The 25,655-nt window shown below is 37.8% G+C and overlaps 2 protein-coding genes across 2 annotated transcripts; one reads left to right on the plus strand and one right to left on the minus strand.

The window, feature by feature from the left end:
* Positions 1-5,509: 5,509 nt before the first annotated feature.
* cybb (cytochrome b-245, beta polypeptide (chronic granulomatous disease)) lies at positions 5,510-19,980 on the plus strand. Its single transcript, XM_082524454.1, has 13 exons — positions 5,510-5,655; positions 6,319-6,411; positions 9,109-9,219; positions 10,309-10,393; positions 10,738-10,886; positions 12,257-12,438; positions 13,405-13,537; positions 13,646-13,738; positions 14,057-14,310; positions 16,150-16,312; positions 16,591-16,737; positions 16,912-17,036; positions 18,354-19,980. Exons 1-13 carry the CDS (start codon positions 5,611-5,613, stop codon positions 18,469-18,471), a joined length of 1,698 nt encoding a protein of 565 aa, XP_082380580.1. The 5' UTR covers positions 5,510-5,610; the 3' UTR covers positions 18,472-19,980.
* Positions 19,981-22,699: 2,719 nt separating this feature from the next.
* On the minus strand, positions 22,700-25,212 carry LOC309700010 (dynein light chain Tctex-type 1-like). Its single transcript, XM_082523341.1, has 5 exons — positions 25,018-25,212; positions 24,636-24,677; positions 23,951-24,074; positions 23,283-23,360; positions 22,700-23,201 (listed from the first exon to the last, which is right to left on the minus strand). Exons 1-5 carry the CDS (start codon positions 25,054-25,056, stop codon positions 23,128-23,130), a joined length of 357 nt encoding a protein of 118 aa, XP_082379467.1. The 5' UTR covers positions 25,057-25,212; the 3' UTR covers positions 22,700-23,127.
* Positions 25,213-25,655: the final 443 nt, after the last annotated feature.

Raw genomic sequence — 25,655 nt, forward strand, 5'->3', positions numbered from 1 at the left:
ATTAACTACACACTCCAAACACGCTAAACGTCACAAATCTCTCGCATCTCAAAACTCGCTCTCTCTCTTTTTTTGCTGTCTTTCGCTCTCTCTCTCTCTCTCTCTCTCTCTCTAAAACTCCCCCCTTTTCCTAAACATCCAAATGTCATGTTGTCATATCATTTTTGATTCGTTAACATGGTGCATTTTTCCACCAACACGAAAGGGGTGTTTTTTTGTTTTGGGGTATTTTTTTGGTCATAAGCAGAGAGTGCTTGCTAGTGCTGTCCTTAGACAGTAAACGTGACGAAACTATTCAGGACAAAACGCCGCATATATATTGTTTATCATGGCTCTGGTTTTACACGGCCTATCAACACAATTTAAAAACTGGTAAATATCACCTTGTTGCTTTGTCATCTTGAAGGAGTCATGTGATTGGCTTACCACGACTACTTTATTCTTCCTCAGTCAAACAGCAGCACTTATGCGATTGTTTTGCCCCCCTAGCTGCAAAAAAGTGCCAAAAAGTGATTGTCGGGCAGAAAGTGATTGCTGTCCGCGGGAGCGTGCGCAGCTGCTTAAAGCTGTAGCGCCCAGATTACTTACGTAGACAGCTACTTCTGTACAACTGATGCGGTAAGGTGCGGTAAGCTGAAGACAGTTTCAACCGTCTGGTTGTTGAAAAATAGTAACGCAACCGCATGGCATTTTCTTGTTAGTAACGGTAACGTGTTGTAACGATAGAAGTAGTAATTAGTTAGATTACTCGTTACTGAAAAAGTTAACGCCGTTTGTAACGCCGTTACTTGTTATTCCCATCACTGGAAATGACAGCTCTTACAGAAGACTGACTGGTCTACATGGAATAAAAATATCATTTAAAAAATGTATGCAGTAATACCCGACTACACTCTAGCAATTCAACAGCTTCATTTACTGCAAAATTTAGACAATTTCTAGTAATAAATAAGCCATCCAAGGCTGAACACATCTGTTGCCTCTGACATGTTTTTGTAGGTGACTGCATACTCACAATATTGTTCTAGGAACCAGGTTTTTTGTGAATACACTTCAGTTTTGAGGGCTTTAACACTTTGTTTTTGTTCCTGTATGTTCCTGCCAATGATAAAGAAGTGAAGAGAAATGGAATTCCCATTAGTATTAGTGAATTTCTAGTAAAGATTATAACACAGTTTTTATGGTCATACAAAACAATTGAATAGCAAATCATGCTCCAAAATGTTGATATCATTTTAAAGAAGCATATTTAACTACGATATCTGACGGTCTGTTAACATACAGATAGCTAGCTAATCTTAAAATGACTCTTCAGTACAGAAATGAAGCCCAACAATCATGTTTTACAGTCCCGTGGTCTCAGCCTCAGATACTCAACAAATCAAACAAAGCTCATGTGAAAACAAGCAAACAAATGAACAAAATATGTTCTCCTTCATTTCTGTCAAACAAAGCTGTATGAAACGTTTCCAGCTGTTAGTATCATGGTTGCTAGGCAACCTGGGCAGCGTGATGGAGGCTAGACCGTCCCATTTCAGAAGCCTCGTACTTCCGGCCTTAGCGGTCTTTGAATACGCGGCCCTTGTGGACCGTTAAGGCTGCGTACTTTAAGCAGGCTGCAGACCCTGAATTGGGATACAGCCATTATGAATGGTGATGCTGTGGCAAACAATGCCTCTTCAGAACCCCTAAGAAGGGCCTGGGTTTTAAATCATCTGGTCAGCTGAGGACTCATTAGAGATGTTGGAGAGGAAGTCCTTTCACTTTTTAGCTAAATTTAAACATCTTTTGTCTAGATTACGCGTCGGTGACCTGAGAAGAATGCAGCAAGTTGGGTTTTTTTGCAGCAAGTTTATAATAGCAGGAATGCACTGACAGTTTTCTTGCTTAAAGAAGTTTCTGGAATTTATAGTACGATGATAGTATGATTTTTAGTCTATTTTATGATAAAAGAATAAAAGAATTAAACTGCTACATAAAGTTTAAGATTTTAATTACTATGAATTGTCAATATTATACATGTGGTATTTTTTCTACTTTCTACATTCATGTATTCACTGTCTGTTGTCAATCATGTTTTACACTGTGTAGTATTTCCTGGTAGGTGGCAGTAATGCGCCAACATTGTTTCTGCATTTGCATGTTGGTGATTTATTGCATGCACACAAACCTGTGCACTGTTTAAATCATGTTTCATGGAACTACATATTCGTAAGCCCTGGCATTTACTGAGCACCAGTCAGATATTTAACAAGGAAAAGATGACACTCAAGGGGAACTTTATACTCATTTCCAGCATACACGAGGGACGCCATTTTAAGGCTTAACTACTATTGGTGTGATGTAATCAGCAATGTTAAATCCCTCAACACAATCAGCAGTGATCTGATTGACAATAATCCCAAGTGAAAGTTGGATTTCCATCCATGCAATTGTGCTAAAAGCACCAGCGTTAAAGTGATGGAGGTCTTAAATCCAGATAAAACTTAAAAACTATGACCTTGATATCATTTTTAAATGCTTTTGATTTGATTTTATCGTTCCCACAGGTTTTTATCCAGAACATGTTATTGTTCTTGGAAAGTTTATTTTTCAAGCAAAGAGAGCTGGTTTTAGTTTCACTAAAAAGGGGAAAAAAACAAACAAAAAAATGTCTTCTAATGCAGGGATTATCAAGATGTTCCTATCAAATATATCCAAGTGAACAGTTCCATCAAATAACCCTTAGCTCTAGGTACCATCCACATAATGGAGACTAGTAAAAGAATCACATTATAGGCAATTTCTAGGAGGTCAGATATTCCAGGAACCCCCAGGAACACTTTCAATACTATTTGAGTTTGGAATCCTATCAACTCCTGGGTCCCAAGGTGCCACAGATACTTCCAAGAGTCCTTAAAATGTTCCCAAGCAACAAGAGGCCATTTAGCGCCACCACACAACTCAGTGGAAAAATGTCAAGTGATGAGTCCCATGAGCCACCAAATTGAACATCAAGATCTCTCAATCTAATTATTTTTATGCCTTTAACCCTATCAAGACCCCTCTAGCCCACTGTAATCGACTTAAGGATGTTATGACCATTGAAATCCCCTTAAACATACCAAACCTTACCAAGAACCCCAGATAAGACAGAACTTTGACATAAAAAAGCCCATGAAACTCACTAATGAACACTGAATGCATCAGAAATCCGTCGATGAACTCTAACTCATACACCCCTGGAACCACCCGCTGGACCTTTGGGACTCCATGACTTGTCTCAAAGCCTCTGTAACCTCTCTAAGTTCTCTGCAACCACTTTTTAGCAAGGAAAAAGCTTTAGAGTGACTCATGAGGAAACTCTCAAAAAAGAACCAAACAAGTATACACATTCTGTGATGTGTCCCCAGAGTTAATCCTTAACTCTACCTCATAAAAAAACCCTATCTGAGCCTCCATCTTGACTTATCTAAGAAACTCTGCAACCCTCTTGTAGTTTGTTACAATCCTTAAGGACCCCTAGATCTTTTCATTGTCATCAGTGGAAAAGATAATAACTCACTGCTTTTTTTCTTTCACTCAGAATGACACACTGCAGCTAAGCTTCTTTCTAATTGTAAAAAACACAAAAAGCTCCAGTTATTAGTGTCAAATAAAGCATCTTTCCTTTGCTCTGTGTTTGATTCAAAAGTGCTAACATTTTTGGCTTTTTCTCTTCTGTTGTACTCTTCGAGTGTAAATCAAAGTTAATGTTCGGTTCATGTGTTTCCCTTGCTGCAGTCTAGTTTGAAATAGGAAGCGTGTGGAAATTTACCTTCTGTTTTACTTCATGTTTAGAAAACTGCCACTTCCTCTGACAAAAATTTACAATGTCGCCATCAAGTACCTAGTTCCTCCTAAACAGTCACCTTGGACTCAACTGCTGCTATCAGAATACCCATCCTCACAGCTCATGTTGGTAAGAGTGTCATTTCTTATCTGAATGTCAGGCTTCACCCCCCTCCACATTAAGACCAATGCTATGACCATAAACCAGACTTTAAAAATGATCATGTTCTATAACTGCTTTCTTCTGGAATCTGCCAAGAAAAATGTGATTTTTCCAGGACTAGTTAAGCGAATTTTCTCAATGCTTTTTTTTAGAGTTAACTTTCAATAGCATTTGATCCCAACAGGGGTTTATAAGGTTTCCAGTTGTCCCTTGTGCGCCTTAACTTGATTTCAGGGGACCACTAGGTTGTGTCTCAAAATGGTTAGAGCAAAGGGATCCTAAAATTGGGCAAGTGTTTCTGGAAATTCTTTGTTATTTATTAAACATAAATAATCAAATAAGCTGATTAGCTCCGAGCCCTTTATGTCAACTTCATTCTGATTTGACCTGCAGGTGGGTGGCAGTTCTGTGTGCTTAAAATGAACATTTAAGGATATCCACTTGCATTGACATGTAACAGACTCAAGAGTAGAAAATAAGTAGGTGCAACTGAGTATTTAAAGCAGTTTAAAGTCTGAGATTTTGCATCTTTGGTCATGTTTGGTCCTTAAACAAGGCCGAATAGGACTTCTTTACAGGATAAGATAAGATAAGATAACCTTTATTAGTCCCACACGTGGGAAATTTGTTTTGTCACAGCAGGAAGTGGACAGTGCAAAAGTTATGAGGCAAAAATTAGAATACAATAAGAATAAATACAGTACACAACTGTACAGAATAGAATAAAATAAAATATTATATACAGTAGAATAAAATAAAACAAATATACAATAAGATAAAAATAGAATACAAATACTATATACAACTGAGTAAAAATCCAACGATGACAGAAAGGATTATTGCACTTAGTATTATTGCATATGTATGGATGTGTGTGCTTGATCAGTTAAAGTCTTTATTATGGAGTCTGACAGCAGTGGGGAGGAAAGACCTGCGAAATCTCTCCGTCCCACACCGTGGGTGCCGCAGTCTCCCACTGAAGGAGCTGCTCAGTGCTGTCACAGTCTGCTGCATGGGGTGGGAGATGTTGTCCATCAGGGATGACAGCTTAGCCGCCGTTCTCCTGTCACTCACCACCTCCACTGGGTCCAGAGGGCATCCTAGAACAGAGCTGGCCCTTCGGATCACCGGATATAAACATATTTAGTCCAACTGCAATCAACCTGAAAGAAGTTATTTGGTGTTCTCGGTCAGAGCAATGTTTTAGCTGGAAGTGCAGAGTAATTGGGATAAAACCGATCTTATCATTGTATGGACCTTAGCTGTGGTCAACTGTTAGCTGGTACCTTGGACTGAAAGTGAAAGAAAACAATTGATAACAAAGTCCTTCACACCTTCTTAGGAAAATGAAATGATTTCTTTTTAACTGTGTTGGCTTAAGGGTTCATTATCACCTTTTTTTGTTCTCCATCTAATAATTGTTTTCTCAAACTTTGATTAAGAGTAACTGGAGGAATGATGGGAAGGAAACTGCCTCTGCAGAAAGGCCACTTCCTTATTAGTAGCCTGAGAAAGATTATAAAAGGAGTAATCAGTCACAGCAGTCTTCACTCTCCTCCGCCACCATTTCCTGTCTCCCTTTACATTGTCACACTAACACTCTCTTTCACACACTCCTTTCAGAAACAATTTTCATAATGGGGAACTTTATCGCCAACGAGGGACTTTCAGTCTTTGTTATTGTGAGTATATTTAATGATTTTCTCCTTTTGGCTTCTGGTATGACGTCTGTTCGTTTTTGTTGTTTTGTTTGGGTTTTTTTCATTCAAGCTGCATTGTCACCAGTGTCTCATTAATGTGTCATAAAATAGTTAAGGTATATAAATCAGTGACTAAACATGGAAAAACAAGCTTTTTCTTCAGAAAAATATGATTTTTCTTCTTATTGATTGAACCAAATAGGCTTTGGTTGAAACAGTTAAACATTTTTCCAAATATTTAGTTTTAATTGGTTAAGCTAAAAAAAAAATGGCTGCTGCAGATCGTGGTAATAGATCTGAATTCTTTTCTGTGTCAAGGATAGAGTCATGAAACTGAATGAAGTATTCTTTGGCATCCATTCTAAATTTGAGCTGATGCCACAGTTTTGAGCCACGTTTTTAGTTGCACTTCGATTACAGTCTGACTTGTTTTCTGAACAAAGAGAAGTCATTTTCAGCAGGTAAAGAAAAATGTTCTCCAAGTTAAGCACTGAAAGTGTGCCATTGTTGTAGTGGGACTTAAACAAGTGCACTTAACTGATATTTGCACTCCTGGTGTGTTAATAAAGATGCTTTTATCTACCCTGAACTGTTGCTGTATTTGCAGCTGATTTAAACCTGAGTGTGTTTGGGTGCATTTTACAGCTGGTATGGCTGGGGATCAACGCATTCCTGTTTGTCCATTTCTACATGGCCTTCCTGGTAGAGAGGTGGTATTACACCAGAGTCCTGCTCGGGGTGAGTCCGACCTGCAACTTCACTTCTGTTGCACAGACTTTCACTCCAAACTGAGTCGGTATTTGTAGATTTCTAGTTTTTATTTCTTCAGAGAATTTCCAAGCTGTTAAACACACAATTGCACCTATTTCAAAAGTTGTAGGCAAATATGAAAAAAAAAAGAAAAAAAACAGGACTCTGCCTTTTTCATTTCCTCAAATTATAGCTACAGTAAAAGTTTCTAACATTACAACAAGAAAATTAAAGCAGACCCTGCAACCCCACCCACTACTCTTTTTAGTACACTGTAACTATGCAACAGAATAGAGAAGTGATACAGTGCAGAGCCACGGCAATAAGTTAAACAATCTTGCATTAAAAAGAAATACATTTTTGCAGTTCTATGTTCTAAATTATGAATATTTTATTTTGTTTTATGTGATATTTGGGTTTTTTTTATATGTTAAGATAAACTCGATTCATGATACCTATCTATACATGCAAATGAATTAATAACGGTCTATTTTAACTCCAAGAATTGACCTTTGGAGTTGAGATCGCACAAATGTAAAAAAGGTAATAGTGCTACCATGTTCTTTTTAGAGAGAAGAGACTTTCTCTTGGCAACGCTTCCAAACAAATCTAAACAGTGAAAGCAGTAAGGGTGTACTTAGGTTTTGCACTGGACTGCATACAATCCTGTGAAAATGTTCCCTTTCTCATGACTGAATCTATCTGTAATGTATGGCCATTTTCTAGGCAGTAACAAGTATAATTATTATGTTATAACTTTAACCCAAATTAGCTGAACTGGTTAATACCCTGAAACGAGGAAGGGAATTTCCCTTCCTGGGGTTGGTTAAAGTTTCTGTTGTGGAAATGCCAAAATTTCCTGTACGCAAGAACAAAACCCATCAGTTTGTTAACACTTCCACAAATAATTGGTCCACATGGAAGATATCAGAGCCTCATATCTCCCATTCAAAATAACCACTGTGAGAGCTAACGATTATTCCCTCTCACCTGATCACGTTTATGGATGGGACTGGCTTACGGCGATGATTAACTCCTCATTTCATTCATTTTTAAATTACAAAGTTGCTATCAGAAATTGCACATGAACTATTAATGCTGCAACTTAATTAGTTTGTTGTCTGGCAGCCAACAAGAAAAAAAATTAACAGATTTGTAAAAGTGTGAGTGACGCACTAAATGTTTCTAATGTTTGAATGCTGGGAAGTTATTAATTGCCATTTGAAAAAGTTTTTACTGTGATAAGAAAAAAAATAATAATTATATTTTAAACGAAGTCCACAAAGAGTAAAGGTTAAATGCGGTTACTATAAAAAATGGCGTGATCAGATATAAAAATAGGGAAAACAGATTTAAGTAACTTAAACTATGTCATCTTTATACTTGTTTGTAGTCATTAATGTGCCTGTGAGGTATTATTGGATCTTTGTTGGACTTTGTAATAACGTTTTGTGTTTGAACAGTGCTATCAGCCTGCATCAAAGGCCATTTCTGTCGGGCTTTGCAAATATTTCTGATTATATCTTGTTCAAATAAAACTTGCAATTTAGGATTCTTACACCTGATACACACATATACACCCATGTTAAACACTCCTTATCTACATAGGCATTATTCGACAAGCAAACGTGCACACAGAGAAGGGAAGTAAGTTACAGCTGGCTTCATGACACACTGACTTTGGACCAGCAGCTGCACATCTGGCTTCAGGCCAGCAGAAGTGAAACATTGCATCTCGTACTTTCTGTTTTTCAAATTTTAATATGGAGAGATGAGGAACAGTATTCAGCGTGGCTGCATCCTGCTTCTTTAGAGAGACTGTTTTCCCAAAAGTGTTGAGAAACCTGTAAGCTCCAAAAAGAACCTCAGGAAAGCTTAAAAAAATGAATCATTTACACTGAAGGAAGGGCTCAGATGATGATTTGGGGATGAGGGACTGGGTTTGAGGTTAACAATACCATGTTGAGATGAAGTTAATTATTGATGTAAAACAGAGTGGTGAGAGCACACGTGTATTCTCACCAGCATTTACTGGCTCTGTAACTGCAGTACAATAACACTCTGATGGAAAAGATGAATAAATAAAGAAAGTGAGCCATCAGGGATTAGCTTCAGCTCATCAGGGCTCTTCTGGGGATTAGAGGATCTAGATAATATATGCATGCATGCATTGTGGTACCAATGACACGGTGTTAAATTAAAATGTGTGTCAATCTCTATGAAGTCTATGACTGCCAGTATTAAATGATAGAAATGACTCTAATGGAATTTTTCAAGCCATTTCCAACTGCTGTAGGGTGTAAAGTCCCGGATCGGTTCACAGCCCATCAGCCGTCCATAACCGTGCTCTAATTTGATTTATCTTGTTGTTTTGCCTGTTTTTAAATAAGAAAATAAAAAATTATATCCATTAGCCTTGTTTGCAATGATCTATTTAAGGTTTCAAGTGACACATTAAAAGGCATTCAGACTTCCACAAACCTCACTAAATAACTGCTGCTTGACATTTCCATTTACTGTCCAGTTCTAGTTCTTCTTTTTGCTTAACACCTGTCAGCAGTTAAGTTTCAGGTTTATATAAAACTCTTTTCACCTCCTACTGGTGAACTGTTATACGTGACTGGTGAGGGAAGTGAATTTGAAAACTTTTTATTGTAACACACCGTTTTTTTATACTCTCCACAGCAAGCTTTGCCCTGGGCCAGAGCTCCTGCTGCCTGCCTGAATTTCAACTGCATGCTCATCCTGCTGCCAGTCTGCAGAAACCTCCTCTCCTTCCTCCGCGGCACCATACAGGTATTCATTAAGGATAAATAACAGATAAATGAAAATCTGGCTTACCACAAAACGACAGTATATAGCATGTAATGTGTCCCATTATGTGGAAAAGACTTGATAGAAGTAATGAGGGTATAGGACCAGATTCTTCTGCAAACATTTGCTTACCGGCCACTTTATTACTTTATTAGGTTGAAATGTTTTCAGCTTGTGCAAAAGCACCTTATCCTACTAGAAGGAACCAATTCAATTCAATTTTATTTATATAGCGCCAAACAACAACAGTCACCTCAAAGCGCTTTATATTATAAGGTAGACCCTACAATAATACATACAGAGAAAAAACCCAACGATCAAATGACCCCCTATGAGCAAGCACCATTAGAAGTTAGATACACTGTGATCAGCAAAAATACCGTAGAGTACTGTAGAAGAGATGCTCTGCTACAAACTTTGGTAGTACCAAGTGGCTATTTGAGTCATTGTTTCTTTCATATCACCTCAGAGCATTACTGTCCTCTGACCTCTGGTGAACTGGTGAACTTAAATCACCTTGAGTCCACATTCTGATACTCAGTTTGAACTGAGGTCATCTTGACCAGCGGTCCCCAACCCTTTTTTGCGCCACGGACCAGTTTATGCCCAACAATATTTTCACGGACCGGCCTTTAAGGTGTCGCGGATAAATACAACAAAATAAAACCAATACCGGTACCGAAAAAAAGAAGATTTATTCATAACACATGTGAAAAGACCCAGGAAAACCGAGTAAACGATAAAAACGATAACAAAATAACGCTGAAAACCGATAAAAACCCTGAAAACCATGCATTTCACACCTGAGCCTCAACTCTCGCAGCCCGGTACCAAACGACTCACGGACTTGTACCGGTCCGAGGCCCGGGGGTTGGGGACCACTGATCTTGACCATTGATGCATGTTTAAATGTACTGGGTTTCTGCCATGTGATTGGCTGATTAGTAGATGTTGTTAACCAATAGTTGAACAGGTGTACCATACTTATTAATGCTGTAGTGGTGTATTTGCTTGTGCTTTAATATTCATCGCTTATTAATTTATTTTTGTGTGTTTCTCGTTTAAATTCAGTGCTGCAGCCGCACAGCAGCTCGCCAACTAGATCGAAACCTAACTTTTCACAAACTGGTGGCTTACATGATTGCCTTCCATACAGGTAATTTTTCTTTTTTCTTAACATGTTAAAGGGGTTGGAGCAATCATTACCCCATAACTAATGATAGCAATGATTTAAAGCATATTAAAGTTTTAAGATAGATTTTTTGACATAGCTTGAGGTTGATAAACTGACTAAACTGGTCAGTGGAATATACAGATGAGTTTGTGAGTTTGTATATCCCACTGAGTAATGATTAATAATAAACCTGCATCTAACTTTAACTTATGACCATTTAATGAGTAGTTATGCAGTAATGTCTGCCCAAACAGAACTGTATACATTTTGGAGAAAAGCACTGAATATTTATAGTGATATTTTTCCTTTTTCTCTGTTTCTTGTAGCTGTGCACATTATTGCACATCTGTTTAACTTTGAGTTTTTTATGGACGCCCAGCTCAATCGCAACACCAGCCTTCTGACCTTTGTTCTGTCAGAAATTGGTAATGGGGACAACGCCGCCTTCCTCAACCCCATCAGAACAAATGAGACGGTGAGTTGTTGCCATTGCCAGGCTGCCCTCATTTTTTCCTTTTTAGTACAAAAATAATGGTGAGATTAGTCATATGAGCTGAGTTTTCTTGTATTGCAATGATGTCTTGAAATCTCTGCAACTTCTTACTAAATTTTGTATTGAGTAGTATTACTTCATCTGGCAAACTTCCCTTTTTCTTAAAAAAACCTCAAGATCAGTTGTGAAATTTCATCTTTAATGATACTGTTTCTCAAATACAATTGTTCATAAGCCAAAACAGAAACTTTTGACAATTGATATAAGCAAAAAAACAAAAAGAACATAAACCTCATTCTTTCAGACAAAGAAAGATTGAGGTTCCGAAAAAGACAAAACATGCACATGAAAATATTTTAAAATGTGGTACCGCCCACAACGAAGGGTGTAATTCCCCCATGAAGGACCGTTCTTCCTTACCAACATACAAGAAAAAGTAAATACCATCAAAACTTGCAGGTCTTTCTTTTCTTTAACAATCACTGTTCAAACATAACTTTCAAAAGGAGTGTACAAGAAAGAAGTGTTTACTTTCCTGTAAATTACCTGGAAGGTAGGCAAGGTTAAGCAACTCCATAACAGCCCAAGCCCAAAAAGTACAGTGTACTTACAGTACAAAATGGGGAAATGTTTTTTTTGTTTTGTTTTTCTGCAAAATTACCAATACATTTTAATTACTGCTTAAAAACGTCTTCTTACTGTAAAATAGCACAATTGTCCAAACTCCCACAGAAAGACAATCTAGAAGTAAAACAAAAGTGATCATATTTGGTGCACATGATGAAGAGTGGTCAGAGGTCAGAGACATGGTGCCTTCACAGTGATCCAAGAATTGCAAAAGGGTAGCACGGTGGTTTGGCAAGCACTTTTGCCTCACAGCAACCACGTTCCTGGTTCAAATCCTGACTTGGGCCTTTCTGTGTGGAGTAAACATGTTTGACTTCCTCAGATGTACATAAGATTTGGTGATTTTAACTTGACCATCGATGCTAATTGGGGTTAGCTAAGTGCTAACCTATTTTAATTGACCAACATTCCAGCTGACTCTTTAGAGACTTTTAGGCTTTCCATTTCATTTTATAAATTCCGCTTTCCAACATTTCTAACATTTGTTTCCTTCTTGTTACCTTGTGTTAAACAATCAACCTCTGTGATATAGGGAAGTATGACAAAACAGCCATTTAGTAAATGAGGGAAGTTAGTCAACAAACATGAGGTGTGTCATTACAACTGAAGCAACTGAAAAACTGAGGCGATGACCTGGGACTTCATCCCACTCTAGATTAATCATCTGTTTGGCCTTTTTAAAGAGAAAATCTTCTCAAAATGTCATCTGTAAACTGCATTTACAGAATCCTACCATTGTCATGTTCACCACCGTCGCTGGGCTGACAGGTGTGGCCATCACATTAGCACTCATCCTCATCATCACTTCATCTATGGAGGTCATCCGCAGGTCATACTTTGAGGTGTTCTGGTACACGCATCATCTCTTCATCATCTTCTTCATTGGACTGGTGTTTCACGGCTATGCGTAAGATAGCACAAAATTTCAACCATAAAAGGACTGCCAGCTCTGTTTTTTCTTTCTTTTTTTTACATTAGTTGTCTTTTTCTGACCTGAAACACTTAGCCACACGTAATTCCTCTTAGAGTATTTTGCCCTCAATGAGCTTATTACAAATGATTTATTTGGTTTCTGTCTTGACCAGACTGGATCTAGCCACAACTTTATGTTTCTATCCTTAATGTTAGTGCACTTGTTGGAGCCAGAAGTGATATATACCAACGGTATATACTGCTATACCATTGGGCAATGTAACATAGGAGTCTATGTGAACTGGCTCCCTTCTGACTCCCAGCCTCAAGTGAACTGCAGTTTTGTCACATAATTTTTCAGGACTAGCGGTTTGATTTGGACATTTGGGCTTGATCTTGGTCTTTAACTCATACGCATGTTATACTGATCACAGTTTTAACTAATAGTCAATACTATTTGATTCTTGAACTGTCATTACTCTGACTTGGTCTTGAATCAGTCTCTAAACTGGTAAAATTTGTACTTACCTGTGATTGAGCTTTATAAATCATACACTTAGTTTTAAGGATTTACAAATTTACTGTGTGAACAAAAATATTGGGCCATGCCGCTTAGTCTGTGAATTCAGCTCTTTCATACAGTCCCATGACCACGGATTCAACCAACCACAAACTCAACCATCAAGCCATGCAGTCTGTCTTTTCAAACGCTATTTCAGAAATGTTTGATTTTACAAATCTCGCTGAAATCACTGGGAGCCCCATGGCATTGCTTTCCATAGTCATGCAGCTCCTGTAGGTGTAATGTGCAGCTGGCCCAGTAATTTTGTCTACATAGTTTATAATAATATAATTTCCATTAAATTAATTTAGTTAAACTAAATTCCCAGGTCTCTCTTCAAATAATCATTGATACACATGTTTAAGTGCTCATCTTTTCTCTGTGTGTGTCTGATTGTAGGCGTATTGTGCGAGGACAGACGGTGGCCAGCCTGGACACAAATAAACCTCAAAACTGCTCCGACAAGTTTGAAGACTGGGGTAAAAATGGCTCCAACTGTGCTGTCCCAGAATTTGCTGGAAACCCACCTGGGGTTAGCTTCGAATTTCTAAACTTCTTACCAGCCCAAACACTCAGCAAGTTGCATCTCTTCTCAGGCTTTTAAGAAAAGTACTTCATCCAATATTTTCCCCTTCTTCAGACATGGAAGTGGGTGTTGGGTCCCATGATCCTGTATGTGTGTGAGAGGATCGTCCGCATCTACCGATCCCATCAAAAAGTGGTCATTACTAAGGTCGGTCCTGCCTCAGTTACACTGGTATACATTTTTTAGGAGCTCCACCAAGCTTGTTTCAACTAAATATCTGAAGAAAAATGATTAAAAAATGCATGTCTTTCAAAAAAGGTTGACTTTTAGCTGCATTATTACACTAATACTACAACTGCAGATTACACTTAACACAGCAGGTAACAACACAAAGGATTTTAGAGTTGTGCCATGGAAATTATTACTACTTGAAACTGTATTTACTTTCAATAGCTACTATGTGGTCAAAAAGGCTGAATAAATAACTGTAATTATAATTCTATTGTCCCTGTACCTGGTCTTCAGGTGGTTATGCACCCTTCCAAGACACTGGAACTACAGATGAAGAGGAAAGGCTTCAGTATGGAGGTGGGACAGTACGTCTTCATTCAGTGTCCATCTGTCTCCAGGCTAGAGTGGCACCCCTTCACTTTGACCTCAGCCCCTGAGGAGGACTACTTCAGTGCTCACATCCGTATTGTCGGGGACTGGACTCAGGCGCTGTACGAGGCCTGTGGAGGGGACAAAAATGAGCCTCAGGAGGCCTGGAAACTGCCCAAGTAGGAAAGATTGACAACAGAGGAAAATTGTGCTTTAAATTGCTTGTGATTACAGTTGATTGCTGCCTGTCCAGCGCGCCTTTGAAAAGTTGGCAGGAGGGGTTTCATTTACAGCCCTGAGAGGTTTATTGTGTATGTCTGTTTCTCTTCCCTCACATAAGAAATGAGTAGAGAGGCACAAACAGTAAAAATCATACAATATTAAGAATACCATCTTTTCACAGTGGTCCTGCTGTGCAAATTTGAGCACTAATTCCTTTCTATAGACCAGACAATGAAAGAAGGAGGCCTTTATTTTGAGCTGCTGCCTCGAATCACCTTAAGGCCAGTGTACTGTTTGCTTGGATAGACCTTGATTGGACTTGCTAGACAACAGCACAGTGACCAAGTCTTCAATTATCCCTTAATAATCCTGAAATTATGTCATTATTTAAGTTGCTTGAAGGCAAAACAAACAAATAGCTGTTCTAGATGACAACAAAAAGAAGCTAATATTTAAAAAAAAATATACACATTATATAACTGGCCTTAGATTTTTTTCTAGAATTTGCCAAAGCAGATGCAAAAAAATGGCAGTTAGCTTGAGACTGAAGTCATGTATGCAGCCTTCATTCAAAATGGCAATGCACCATGCCTCTTTGCATGTCTGCTGGAGGTTGTGCAGACTTCAGCCACTTTTGGAGGCATAGCATGGCAACATCGCAAATATTTCTCCGTCCAAAGGAAGACAATATGTTATATGTCTTTTTTCAGCAGTTTAACGTCCACAGTTTTCAAGATATCTTTTTCAAGCATTTGACCTTATCTTTATTGTTAGCACCAAAGGTCAAAGCTGACCTTGAAAAAAATCTTTCAAAAAACATATTGATTAATATGTCATATGAAAGGGCAGAGCTGCACAATACATTTTGAATTTTTTGGATACAACTTCCTAAAAAGACACCATAACAATCTGACATTATCACGTTGTAATAAAAAGGTGATAAAACAAGTTTTAGTACAGCCCTTTAACATCAAGAGGAGGCTCTCATGCTCATGCTCTGTATAGTTCCTTGTGTAAATCTCAGTATAATGTTGGTTACTCAAGCCATTTCCAGTTCCACAAATTTGTAACTTAAGCTTAATTAATTTGCCATAACACAGACAAATAAGAGAATAAACAAAGAAAAACTCACTATGCACTACAGTCACTTAAGTAAAATCATTATTGTAATTAAAATGTTCAATTTTTAGATCTTGTGATGTACATCATGAATTATTGGGCCATCACAATTATCTTGTTAAAAACAACTAAATAAATAAATAATGGAATCTCTTATAATCTTAACAGGGTCAAAACATTTAGCAAAAAAACATCAGAGAAGAAGATCATGTGTTCATATATTCAACATAATAAAGATTTTCTGGAAATTAGCATTAACCTAATAAATCTAATGAAGTACTAGGAACTTGTACGTCCAATACGTGAGTGCTTAATTTTACACACAAACATAAATGTGAACAATGACAGTGACTAAACATACAGTAGCATTACCAAGCAAGTAGCATTGTCTCTCTGAGGGACAAAAAATATCTTAATTGCTCACATTTTAGCAACAGTTGCACATTGGAAATGTCAGATTTAGTTAGTGGTGGGTTAAGCCACAGAGCCCATGGGTCTTTAGTTAGGGTGTGGGGCTAAAAGTCCCAATACATCCACATGTTAAGCAAGTTAGCAAGTTAATCTTTGAGATAAATACACATAATCAAAGTTTTATTGGGTAAATAAAGCTTGACTTGAAAGCACAGAGCAGAGTAAAAACAGGATATAAGATTATTTTGTGTATATTTTGTTGTCAGGGTGGCCATAGATGGCCCGTTTGGTACCGCCAGTGAAGACGTGTTTGGTTATGAGGTGGTCATGCTGGTGGGTGCAGGAATTGGAGTGACTCCCTTTGCCTCCATCCTCAAATCTGTGTGGTACAAACGCATCCAGAACAACCAAGATGTCTTTACCAAAAAGGTGAGCGAGAACTTTAAATTAAAAAAAATGTGTTTAAATAAAACTAACCATATCACATAAGCCCCACATGAAGCGTTCATAATGAAACAAAAATAAAAATTATTATCTACAACATCTGTCTGGAAGAAATGCTAGATGCTACATATCCATTTTGCTGTGAAACTATTTACTGAAGGCTTTGAGTTAAAAAGTGTGAAATAAGAGTGTTTGAAATGAACCAAAAAATAAATGATAAATGTAAGTAAGTCTGAATGTCAGGTTAATAAACTGTTTGCCAGATCTACTTCTACTGGCTCTGTCCGGAGACCCAAGCCTTCGAGTGGTTTGCAGACCTGTTGCAGTCCCTGGAGGGCCAGATGACGGAGAAGAACATGATGGGCTTCCTCAGCTACAACATCTACCTCACCCGCTGGAAGGAGCAGGAGGTATGAAGGCACTGATATAAATTTTTATTTCTGTGGGCTGAACTGACAACAAATACCATTTTTTGTGATTGAAGAAATCTTCTTATGTTATGGTTTAATGCATGTGGTTCTTAAATTAAGCAAAAAGTCATAAAAAGAAAAAAAGTGACATCCATCTGTCATTTCCTTTAACAGGCGGCTCATTTCCGTGTTCACCATGAGGCAGAAAATGATCCGATCACCGGACTGAAGCAGAAGACCTTTTACGGGAAACCTAACTGGGACAATGAGTTTACCAATATTACTTCGCAGCACCCTCGGTGAGCCTCTTTAACGTTATTATCTCTCCATAAGCAAACACAGTCCATGATCTCATCTACTCAAGAACTGCTGTTACCTCTTCACTACATAATGACTGAAAATGTAGTTATCTTATCTTATCTTATTAAACTCATCTCTGGTAAACTGGGAGAAGTGGTCAGCACATCATACCAATCTCAGTTATAAAAGAATGAAATGGGTCAGCATATTTTCTTCCACTTTGCCTAATTTTAGGCAGCTTTAAAACTGAGTAGATTTACTCAAGTATTTTATTTAGTAGAGATTTTTGTAATTTTATTTGAGAATATTAATATCATGCTGTGTCGTACATTAGGTCCATTACAGCTCAGAGTGAAATATCACATACAGTTACGTAAAAAGTCAAGGTTTTCTGATGCAGTAAATAACAAATATATAACTGCTTGCATATTGCTAAATACTCAAAGACATAAACAGGAGAGTCTTCATTTTGTAGAGCACCCTTTAATACTGATAAGACATTAATTGGTTAGTCAACGAACTTTACAATTCCTGCATACCTGTATGATACAGTTCAGTACATCAAAGGAAAAAGTTTCTCAAAACAATAAAATATCAGTCCGGCACACTGTATACGTTACCAATAATGTATTAAGGTAAAACGATTTAGTCAGACTGACCTTCAGCATGTACAAGTTATATTTTGTGATAATATAAACTTTATAAATTGTGTTTCTCCTTGTAATTGTGTAAACTATTTTATTAGCAGTATCTCCCAAGTTGGTGCCACTTTTCGTTACTTTAAAGGTCATTTCATACTGTTTTTAAAGTTTTACCAATAACAAATTAGGTAAATAAGAAAACACTCAGTGTATTAATCCAGTATGGATTTTTATCTTTCTTTATCCATCTGTATTTTATCTTTAGTTGCAGGCCTGTACAAACTTACTGCCACATTCTGCGCCTAACATTTATTTATTTTTTTCATCCATTTCCTGTTTCTTGAAATTTTAATGCTGGTATGTGTAGTACATCTATTTAAATGGGGTCCCTGGGATCTTTTTATAACACTGGATTTAACTGCCTGTAGGAAATAGTAAGTATTTAAAGCACAGACTTACAAATACACAAATTCAGTTATTCTGTGAGAACTTTTGAATTGTTTGCAAAACAGCAAAATGCAGGTGAAGTTTTGCTGCTAATTCATTGCCTTTTGATTCTTTCTGAAGCTATTAAAGTGTGACCACTGAGTGGAATACAGCCATGACTGTTGCTCTGATGAATGCTATAAATACCAATATCTATAATCAAAGTGTTGGGGTGTTTTGTGCCTGCAGATCTAAAGTTGGTGTGTTCCTGTGCGGTCCGCCTCAGCTGGCGACATCTCTGGAGAAACAGTGTATGTCTCATTCAGCTGCTGATGTCAAGTTCATCTTCAATAAAGAAAATTTCTAGGAAAACAAAGAAAATCAGAAACAGCAGCTAGATCATGATAAAAAAAAAAAGGGGAACTTTCCAAGTAGCTGCTTGATTATAAGTTATCAAGTTTCCTCTGAAAAAAGAACAAATTTACATTTGGAACAAGTGGCAGCTCATCGGTGACGGGAACAAGCTTCTCATCACGTCTTCACCGCAGACTTCTGCAAAGATACAGTTGTTACTCAAAATAAACCCTGTGGCGTTGTCTAGGTTACTGTCTTCTCCTTTTTTGTTCCATCAACAAGTGAAACCGCCACTTTCAGAATGTTTTCTCTCGTCTTTTTTTTTTTTTTTTTTTTTTTTGTTTCCACCTCATTGATTTTCCTTTGTGCCAGAAGTGGATTCATCTTCTTAAAAGGCGGTTTCAATTCCCTAACAGTATGAGGGAAGAGGTGGAGGCCTTTAAAGCTTTGGCTGCTGCAAACGTTCTCCATGGACCGAACAAGCTCCAGGATGCTTTATGCTTTTGTGCTGCCGTGTTTTTTCTATGAGAGCAGAAATGTGGCAAAGACTTTTATGGCTAGAAATGTTTTGTTTAGCTTGTTTTGATAAAAAAAAAAAATGGACCAACCAGAAGCAATCTTCTACTGTGTGATTATTTCCTGATTTCTCTAAAAAAGTTGAATAGCTGTTTGATCCAATCCAAGAACAGGAAGGAGCAGAAGGCTACCTGCTGGAGTGCTTTCTGGAGAAGGGTCTGTCTGTTTCAGAGGTCTGGGTGGTGTTGCTATAAGAAAAGGAGAGCTGTGGCATAAATCTGGGTTATATGCATGGTTGGATTTACTAATAGAGGCTCTGTCACCTAAAGTTCATTTTACCATGTGAGACTGCTTGTTGTCAAATAATCAACCACAAAGGTAAACACATTTAAAATTGCTCTCAATCCTTTAATGAAAAAACTCAAACTCAATCTCTTGACGATAGTCAAAAAGATCCTCAAAGGAGACGAGAAAGTAGTTCCACCTTTTTATTTTCATATTTAGCTGATTACAGTGTTCAAAACTCTTAAAAGGTATATTTCATGATAATTATTATACATTTTGGTTATTGCTGTTCTTTTTGTCATTCTTTTCAGACATCAGATGTCTATATTGTTGTCATACTGTAAGTCAGGGGCATCAAACGTAAGCCTGGACAGCTTTAGTGGATAGATGTTGAACTTTAACAGCATTTTCATAAGTTCTGTAGTTTTTCCTACTGATAATGACTCCCACCACTCATTGCCATCCATACTATCCCAAAGTACAAAGACATTTTCTTTGAATGAATTTTCTACACGTTTATCACGTTTTTACTGGTTCAGCCCACTTCACATCAAAGTGGGATGTGTGTGGCCCATGCAGTAAAATTACTATAACATCCCTGCTGTAATTATTTTGGATTCACTGCTTTTTTCTTTTTAAATAGTAAATGAAAAAACTTTTGGAATCTGCTGAAAATATTTCTTAACTCATAATGTCTAATAAAAACTAAACTAAATTTAAACTTCCTGACTTTTCACTGCATTCCTGACAAATGACCGCTTCAATTTGTTCAAACTTCGCTGAAGGACACTTGTGAATATGCTCTTTTGTTGCTTTTTTAATAGAGAATGAATTGTTCTTCTTTTCATGTTGCAGGAAAAAAAACACACCTTTGATTCTGTTTCTGCAGGAGAATGCAGTGCTTTGACTCATTGTGTGAAAGATTTTAATCAACAACGTGTTGGTATTTAAATAATGAATACATTTTCTCCAGAGCCTCTAAAGCTAAACGTACAGCATGAACTGTTTAATGAAGTAAAGACATTTTAAAATGTTACATGGACGAAAAACTCAATTTAAAGAAAACTTCTGAGGTCTTGGTTACTAGTTGTCAAGCTTCAAGACTTTAAAGGTTTCTCATTTTTACAGTTTCAGTTTATTAAACCAACTGATAAAGTCAAATTAAGTTGCACTAATTTGTACAATTTAATAATGGAAAACGTAAACATCCGTATTGCTGCTAACTTTTTGCAGTATGATCTCAGTTTAATTATTGGGTTAACAGTAGTTTAGTGCTTCTGCAACAGTAACCAGCACGTCTGAGGAGGACAGGGAGGAAGGAGCCATGCAAAAAAAGGTCATTCACCAGCTTGTGCAGCTAGTTTTCAAAGCGCAGCCCTACTCGAAAATCGTGAAACTAATGGCAATGCGTTGAAGACACAGTTCTCTCACAGTCAGCTGTCCTACTGTGTGGTGAGTTACTCGATCCACGTCTGCTCCGAGGGAAAAAGTCTCTGTGTTTGTTTCCCGCTTTGCTTCTGCAATCTAAGAAAGATATTTTCCACTTTTATAACTGCGGTTATACTTCTCTGTGAGTGTACTATGCATCCAGTTTTGATTCTGCATAGCGTGCATGAGTGCAAGTGCTCTAAAAAAGAACAAGAAAACACATATTATTAATGTAATAACAAAAAAAATGCCCTCCGGTCAATGTTGGCAACCCATCTAGTTAATATGGCCACACTGTCCACAATGCCCAGCACCCTCATAGAGTCTCATTCTGACAGTCTGGTTAGAAACATGCACATGAGGCACAAACACTGCTGGGTTCATGCTCTTCTACAGCCCTGTTCAGCTCTCGTTGCATAACAGCTCATTTCCTGGTATCTCCTCCACACATGAGGGTTTGCTGGAACATGGGCATCCTTCCTGTGATGTTGAGCATGGTTGTGCCATCCTGTTGGAGCTGGACTATCTGTGCAACCCATTCAGGTCACACAGGTACTATCTCAAGCTACAAGCAGAAAAAAGCAAACTAAAGAAAAATAGTTAGGAGGAATATAGAGAGAGCCACCAACTTCAAAGCCGTTCCTCTTTTTTTTTTGATTGTCTGATTGTTGTCAACGCTGTCCCTTTGATTTGCACCAAAGTTGTTGAAATAGACTCAAAATCCATGAAGTTTAACTGACTTTCAGTTAAACTGTGATAATTTGCACAAAATTTAAATCCAAAATATGTCACAACTGAACAAAGTAGCACAAGAAAGTACAAACACATTAAAACCGTGCTTCAGTAAACAGACTTGGTTATTTTAAGATCAGCAGGACTCTAGTCTAATGTCACCAGGCTGGCAGGATGAGTTTATGTGCGAAAACAACAACACATGTAGAATTTATAATTAGTGTAAAAGTCTACAGGTACTCTTGTGTGTCTGTGTGCACATACTTAGTAACTCTCACCACACTCTAAATGGATTATAAAAGACTAAAGTCTGCTACCTGTTCACAAGTAAAAACGTGCCTTTTCAGCCTATAAGATTATTTTAAAGACTGGGTCAGTGTTTGCAAGACTACAACTGAATTCCTTTTGAGATGATATCCCATAAAGCTCCTGGTGGAAATTTACCAGCAGTAAACAGGAGCTTTAAGCCACAGCTTTAGACCCCTCTCTGATTTATGTAGAACAAAGTGCTGATGGATGTTTAAAGTAGGTCTTTATTGGTATTTTAACTACTTTGCTCCACAGGTAGATCGATCGGTGGAAATGGTGTCACAGCAGAACGCTGATCCCTGCTTTAGCAAAGCTGTCCTAGTTTAATGGCGACATCTGACGTTTGTCTGCGACACTGGTGCAAGGCAGACATGAATAATCTTTTGTTCCAGTGAAAAACGGGTCAAACCCGGTTCTCCAGTCGGTGCTGAGAGCTGCTGCGTTTCGGCACAAATTCGAGGCGCTTGTAAACTCCCTGTCATTGCACTACAGAGGAAAATATTTTACTTTTCTAAGTTTGTTAAACTTAAAAAAACAAAAACAAAACAGTCCTGCAATCAACTCATAAAAGAAACAACTATAAAATGTTATTCCTTTAGGTTTTAAATTAAATATTAAATAGGCTAAATACTTCTTTATTTTACTTCAGAGAAAAAATGTATAAGACATATTTGTATAATCAGTTAGGTTTACTTTATTTAAATGAAAGAAGAGTCTTAAAACACTGTTGCTAAAGCATCTCATAACTGTTCTGTTTAACTAAAAGAAGCCTAAAATGATAAATGCTACAAATAAACACATTATATAAACAAATCTTTATTCAAGGAAAAGAAAAAAAACAAAAAGTAGCTAAAATCATATAAAAATGTAAAATAAAGCAGGATAAAATCAATGGGATCATAAATAAGCAGAAAAAATAAAACAGAATTACGCTTTTATTAGTGTAAAGAAAGACGAGGGGAAGCTGCTGCTCGTTCTTAAATGTCTTCGTGTTTATTATCCTGCAGCTCGAGTACAAAAAGTGTCTTTTCTCTCTCTCATCTACATGATGCACAAACAGACAAAACACTGAAGGACCTGACTGAACGTGTCGTTTTACAGCAAGCTGTCAGGCGTCTGGGATAAATGCAGCTGAACATCAAGCTATGAAAGCACGGCGGTGGCGCGAGGGGAGTAAATACATTACGATGAAGGCGTTTCATGCACCTGAAGGCTGGAAACTGAAGCCATACAGCTGTTTGAGCCACTGCAGCTGCTGCTCAGAGCTCACTGGTCTAAGGGAGCTGACAGAAGGCACAGACAGCTGTACGGGTGAAGGCTCTGTGGCACTTGGTGTCCTCCTGCTGGTCACAAGAGCACACTGCACTCCTCGTGGATTCATTAATGTGTGTGCGTTTTTCTATGCGGTGGCCACGGCGAACACGCTGACCACACAGTACATGGTGCGGTTTTCCCACCTCACCGTGCAGCTCCCTACAGACACGAAAAACCAATGAGAAAACGTCTATAGTCGCACATCGAGGAGGGGAACAACACCCCAAAATCAACACATACCGTCCATGGCAGTGTCCCAGTAGCAGGAGTTGGCTGTGTGGAGGCCGGCACCTGTTTTCTGCATCACAGCACACGTCACTGTGCACAAACAAAGTCACAAGAATTAGTTTTAAAGCGTCTCTTTATGTTATCTGGTTTCATTATTTTACCCCACGAGGACAAACACATAAAAGATTTTTTAAAAACATCTCTGGATCAGCTGATTTTTTTCCTCTACAGTAACTGTTTTATGTTAAAAACAAAACAAAACAAACAAAACTGTTTCCATGTGGTACAGGGCCCCCTGGTGGGCTGGTATTGCAGAAATTTGTGAAATTGATTTATATAAACGTATTAGTTTATATATATATATATATATATATATATATATATATATATATATATATATAGCAATGAAGTTTGTATCTGAGTGGCAGCTGGATCACACATTGGCCTCAACACTTTAACAGTTTAAAGCCAACAGTCTGAGATTTTTATGTTTTTTGAGTTAAATCTTCAAGTGAATCCATTACCCTCCTCTATTTTTAGAAGAGATTAGAGATTGACATGAGAGTGAAGATTTAAGATTGGCTGGGCCCCCTGGGACTTTCTTGTTTTTGAGTGACAATTCATAGGAGGGCAAACATAAGAGCATGAAAAGGTTAACTCTAACAGTAACAAATACACACCGATGTACTTGTACGGCTTGCCCTGTTTGACGAGCTGCGTGAGGCAGCGCTCCACGATGTTCGCCGTCCACTTGTTCACCTGACTCTGGCTGTAGTCTCCGCCGCCCACGACGTTCTCAATGCACTGACACAAACACAGAGAAACGGCATCACAGCGCTCAGAGTCATGTGTTAGTCAGCCGGTGTTGCTGGCGCCCGAGGAGACTGAGACAAAGAGGCAGTGAGTGCAGCTTGTTTCTGAAGGTTTTTCTGAGGTTTTAAAGATACTTTTTTATTATCTTGAATTTTCCCAGGAGCACAGAAAAACTACGCAAGCTTAGCAATGAAACACAAATCAAAAAGCTTTAAATTATGTGCAAAAATGAATGACGCGTAAAAGTTACATTTAAAAATAGGAGTGTATTTGAGCTGTTTACATGGCTAGATTTAATTATTAATCTTTAGTCAATCAAACTAAACCGTTTACTACACAATCGAAGCATCTCTCCATAACAACCTGCTGTTGAAACTTCTATTTTTATGACTTAATACTTGGGAAAATGTTAAATGTGCTTTTGTTTTACTCCCCAAAGAACAAAATCAGTGTTTGTTTAATAAAGACCTGAAAAACATGACGACACTGTGGCGCAAAATGGGTTAAGACATTAAAGGGATTTATAACGCTGCATATAAAAGTAAACCTTACTTCTTTGACTATGGTGTCAGCTTCTTCTGCATTGAATGAGCCCTAAAATAGAGAAAGCAGATCATCAGGTCATAATAAAGATAACATGACAGGACTTTAGTTAAATAAACATACGTTTATGGAAAAATGCTAAAGTGACCCATAGGATCACTTTAGCAACACTTTTTAGCAACAGATTTAACCTTATTGGAGCACGTAAACGTTTATTTTTAACAACACATTAAGCAGTAAAAGCAACAGCAGATTATTTTGAATATTATAAATTATATTTATTGATTTTAGGACGTTTGCATTAAAAAAAATCGCCGCTATCACTGGGAGTGGCTAGCTAGCTCATTTCTGCTGTCACTGGTGAAAACGGTGAATTCGGATCAGGACTAACCTCGCTTCCGTTATGAAATTCCTCCATTCCTCCTGTCATCTGACACCGGCTAGGGCTACTTTTTTTCTTACTGACAGAAGAAAAAACAAAGCCAGAAAAACCTTTTGTTCACAGATAAAGCGACAGGAGCTCTTAGGGACTTCCGGAGGAGCTGTCAGTGGAGTCAACGACGCACGAAAAGAGCGATCCGAACCCGGAGGGAGTACCGGTGCTTAGCTGACCGCTGACCCCTAATGGAGGCTCAGTGAAATACAGCCTTGAGACAGAAATACAGATTGCCTAAATTAAAAATGTACATGCTTGACAAGGTACAGCAGATTGAATTTGGAAGAATATGAATGCATTGAAGGAACATTTCTGTCAGAAATGTTTTTTTGTTTTTTTGTTTTTTTTTATGAGATCACTTTTATTTGTTGAGTATCTGAGGCTGAGCCCACGGGACTGTAAAAACATGATTGTTGGGCTTCATTTCTTTACTGAAGAGTCATTTTAAGATTAATTAGTAAATAACAATTAGCTAATACTGTTCATGAGACTAGTCATCTTACTTTGGTAATGTAAATATAATATGGCCAATATTATATGTATATGTATTATTATTATTATTATTATGATTTATTACAGCAGTAAGCTTGAAC

Source organism: Aulonocara stuartgranti, assembly GCF_965226115.1.
Source record: "Aulonocara stuartgranti genome assembly, chromosome: 23".
Lineage (NCBI taxonomy): Eukaryota > Metazoa > Chordata > Actinopteri > Cichliformes > Cichlidae > Aulonocara > Aulonocara stuartgranti.

Bases quoted from the DNA above. Each gene is read 5' to 3' on its own strand.
- cybb (XM_082524454.1), top strand. From the start codon at position 5,611: ATGGGGAACTTTATCGCCAACGAGGGACTTTCAGTCTTTGTTATT. The intron at 6,412-9,108 runs GTGAGTCCGACC...TACTCTCCACAG, and splicing joins ACACCAGAGTCCTGCTCGGG to CAAGCTTTGCCCTGGGCCAG. The intron at 9,220-10,308 runs GTATTCATTAAG...GTTTAAATTCAG, and splicing joins TCCTCCGCGGCACCATACAG to TGCTGCAGCCGCACAGCAGC.
- LOC309700010 (XM_082523341.1), bottom strand. From the start codon at position 25,056: ATGACAGGAGGAATGGAGGAATTTCATAACGGAAGCGAG. The intron at 24,678-25,017 runs GTTAGTCCTGAT...TCTCTATTTTAG, and splicing joins AATTTCATAACGGAAGCGAG to GGCTCATTCAATGCAGAAGA. The intron at 23,361-23,950 runs GTGTGTATTTGT...GTTTGTGCACAG, and splicing joins CAAGCCGTACAAGTACATCG to TGACGTGTGCTGTGATGCAG.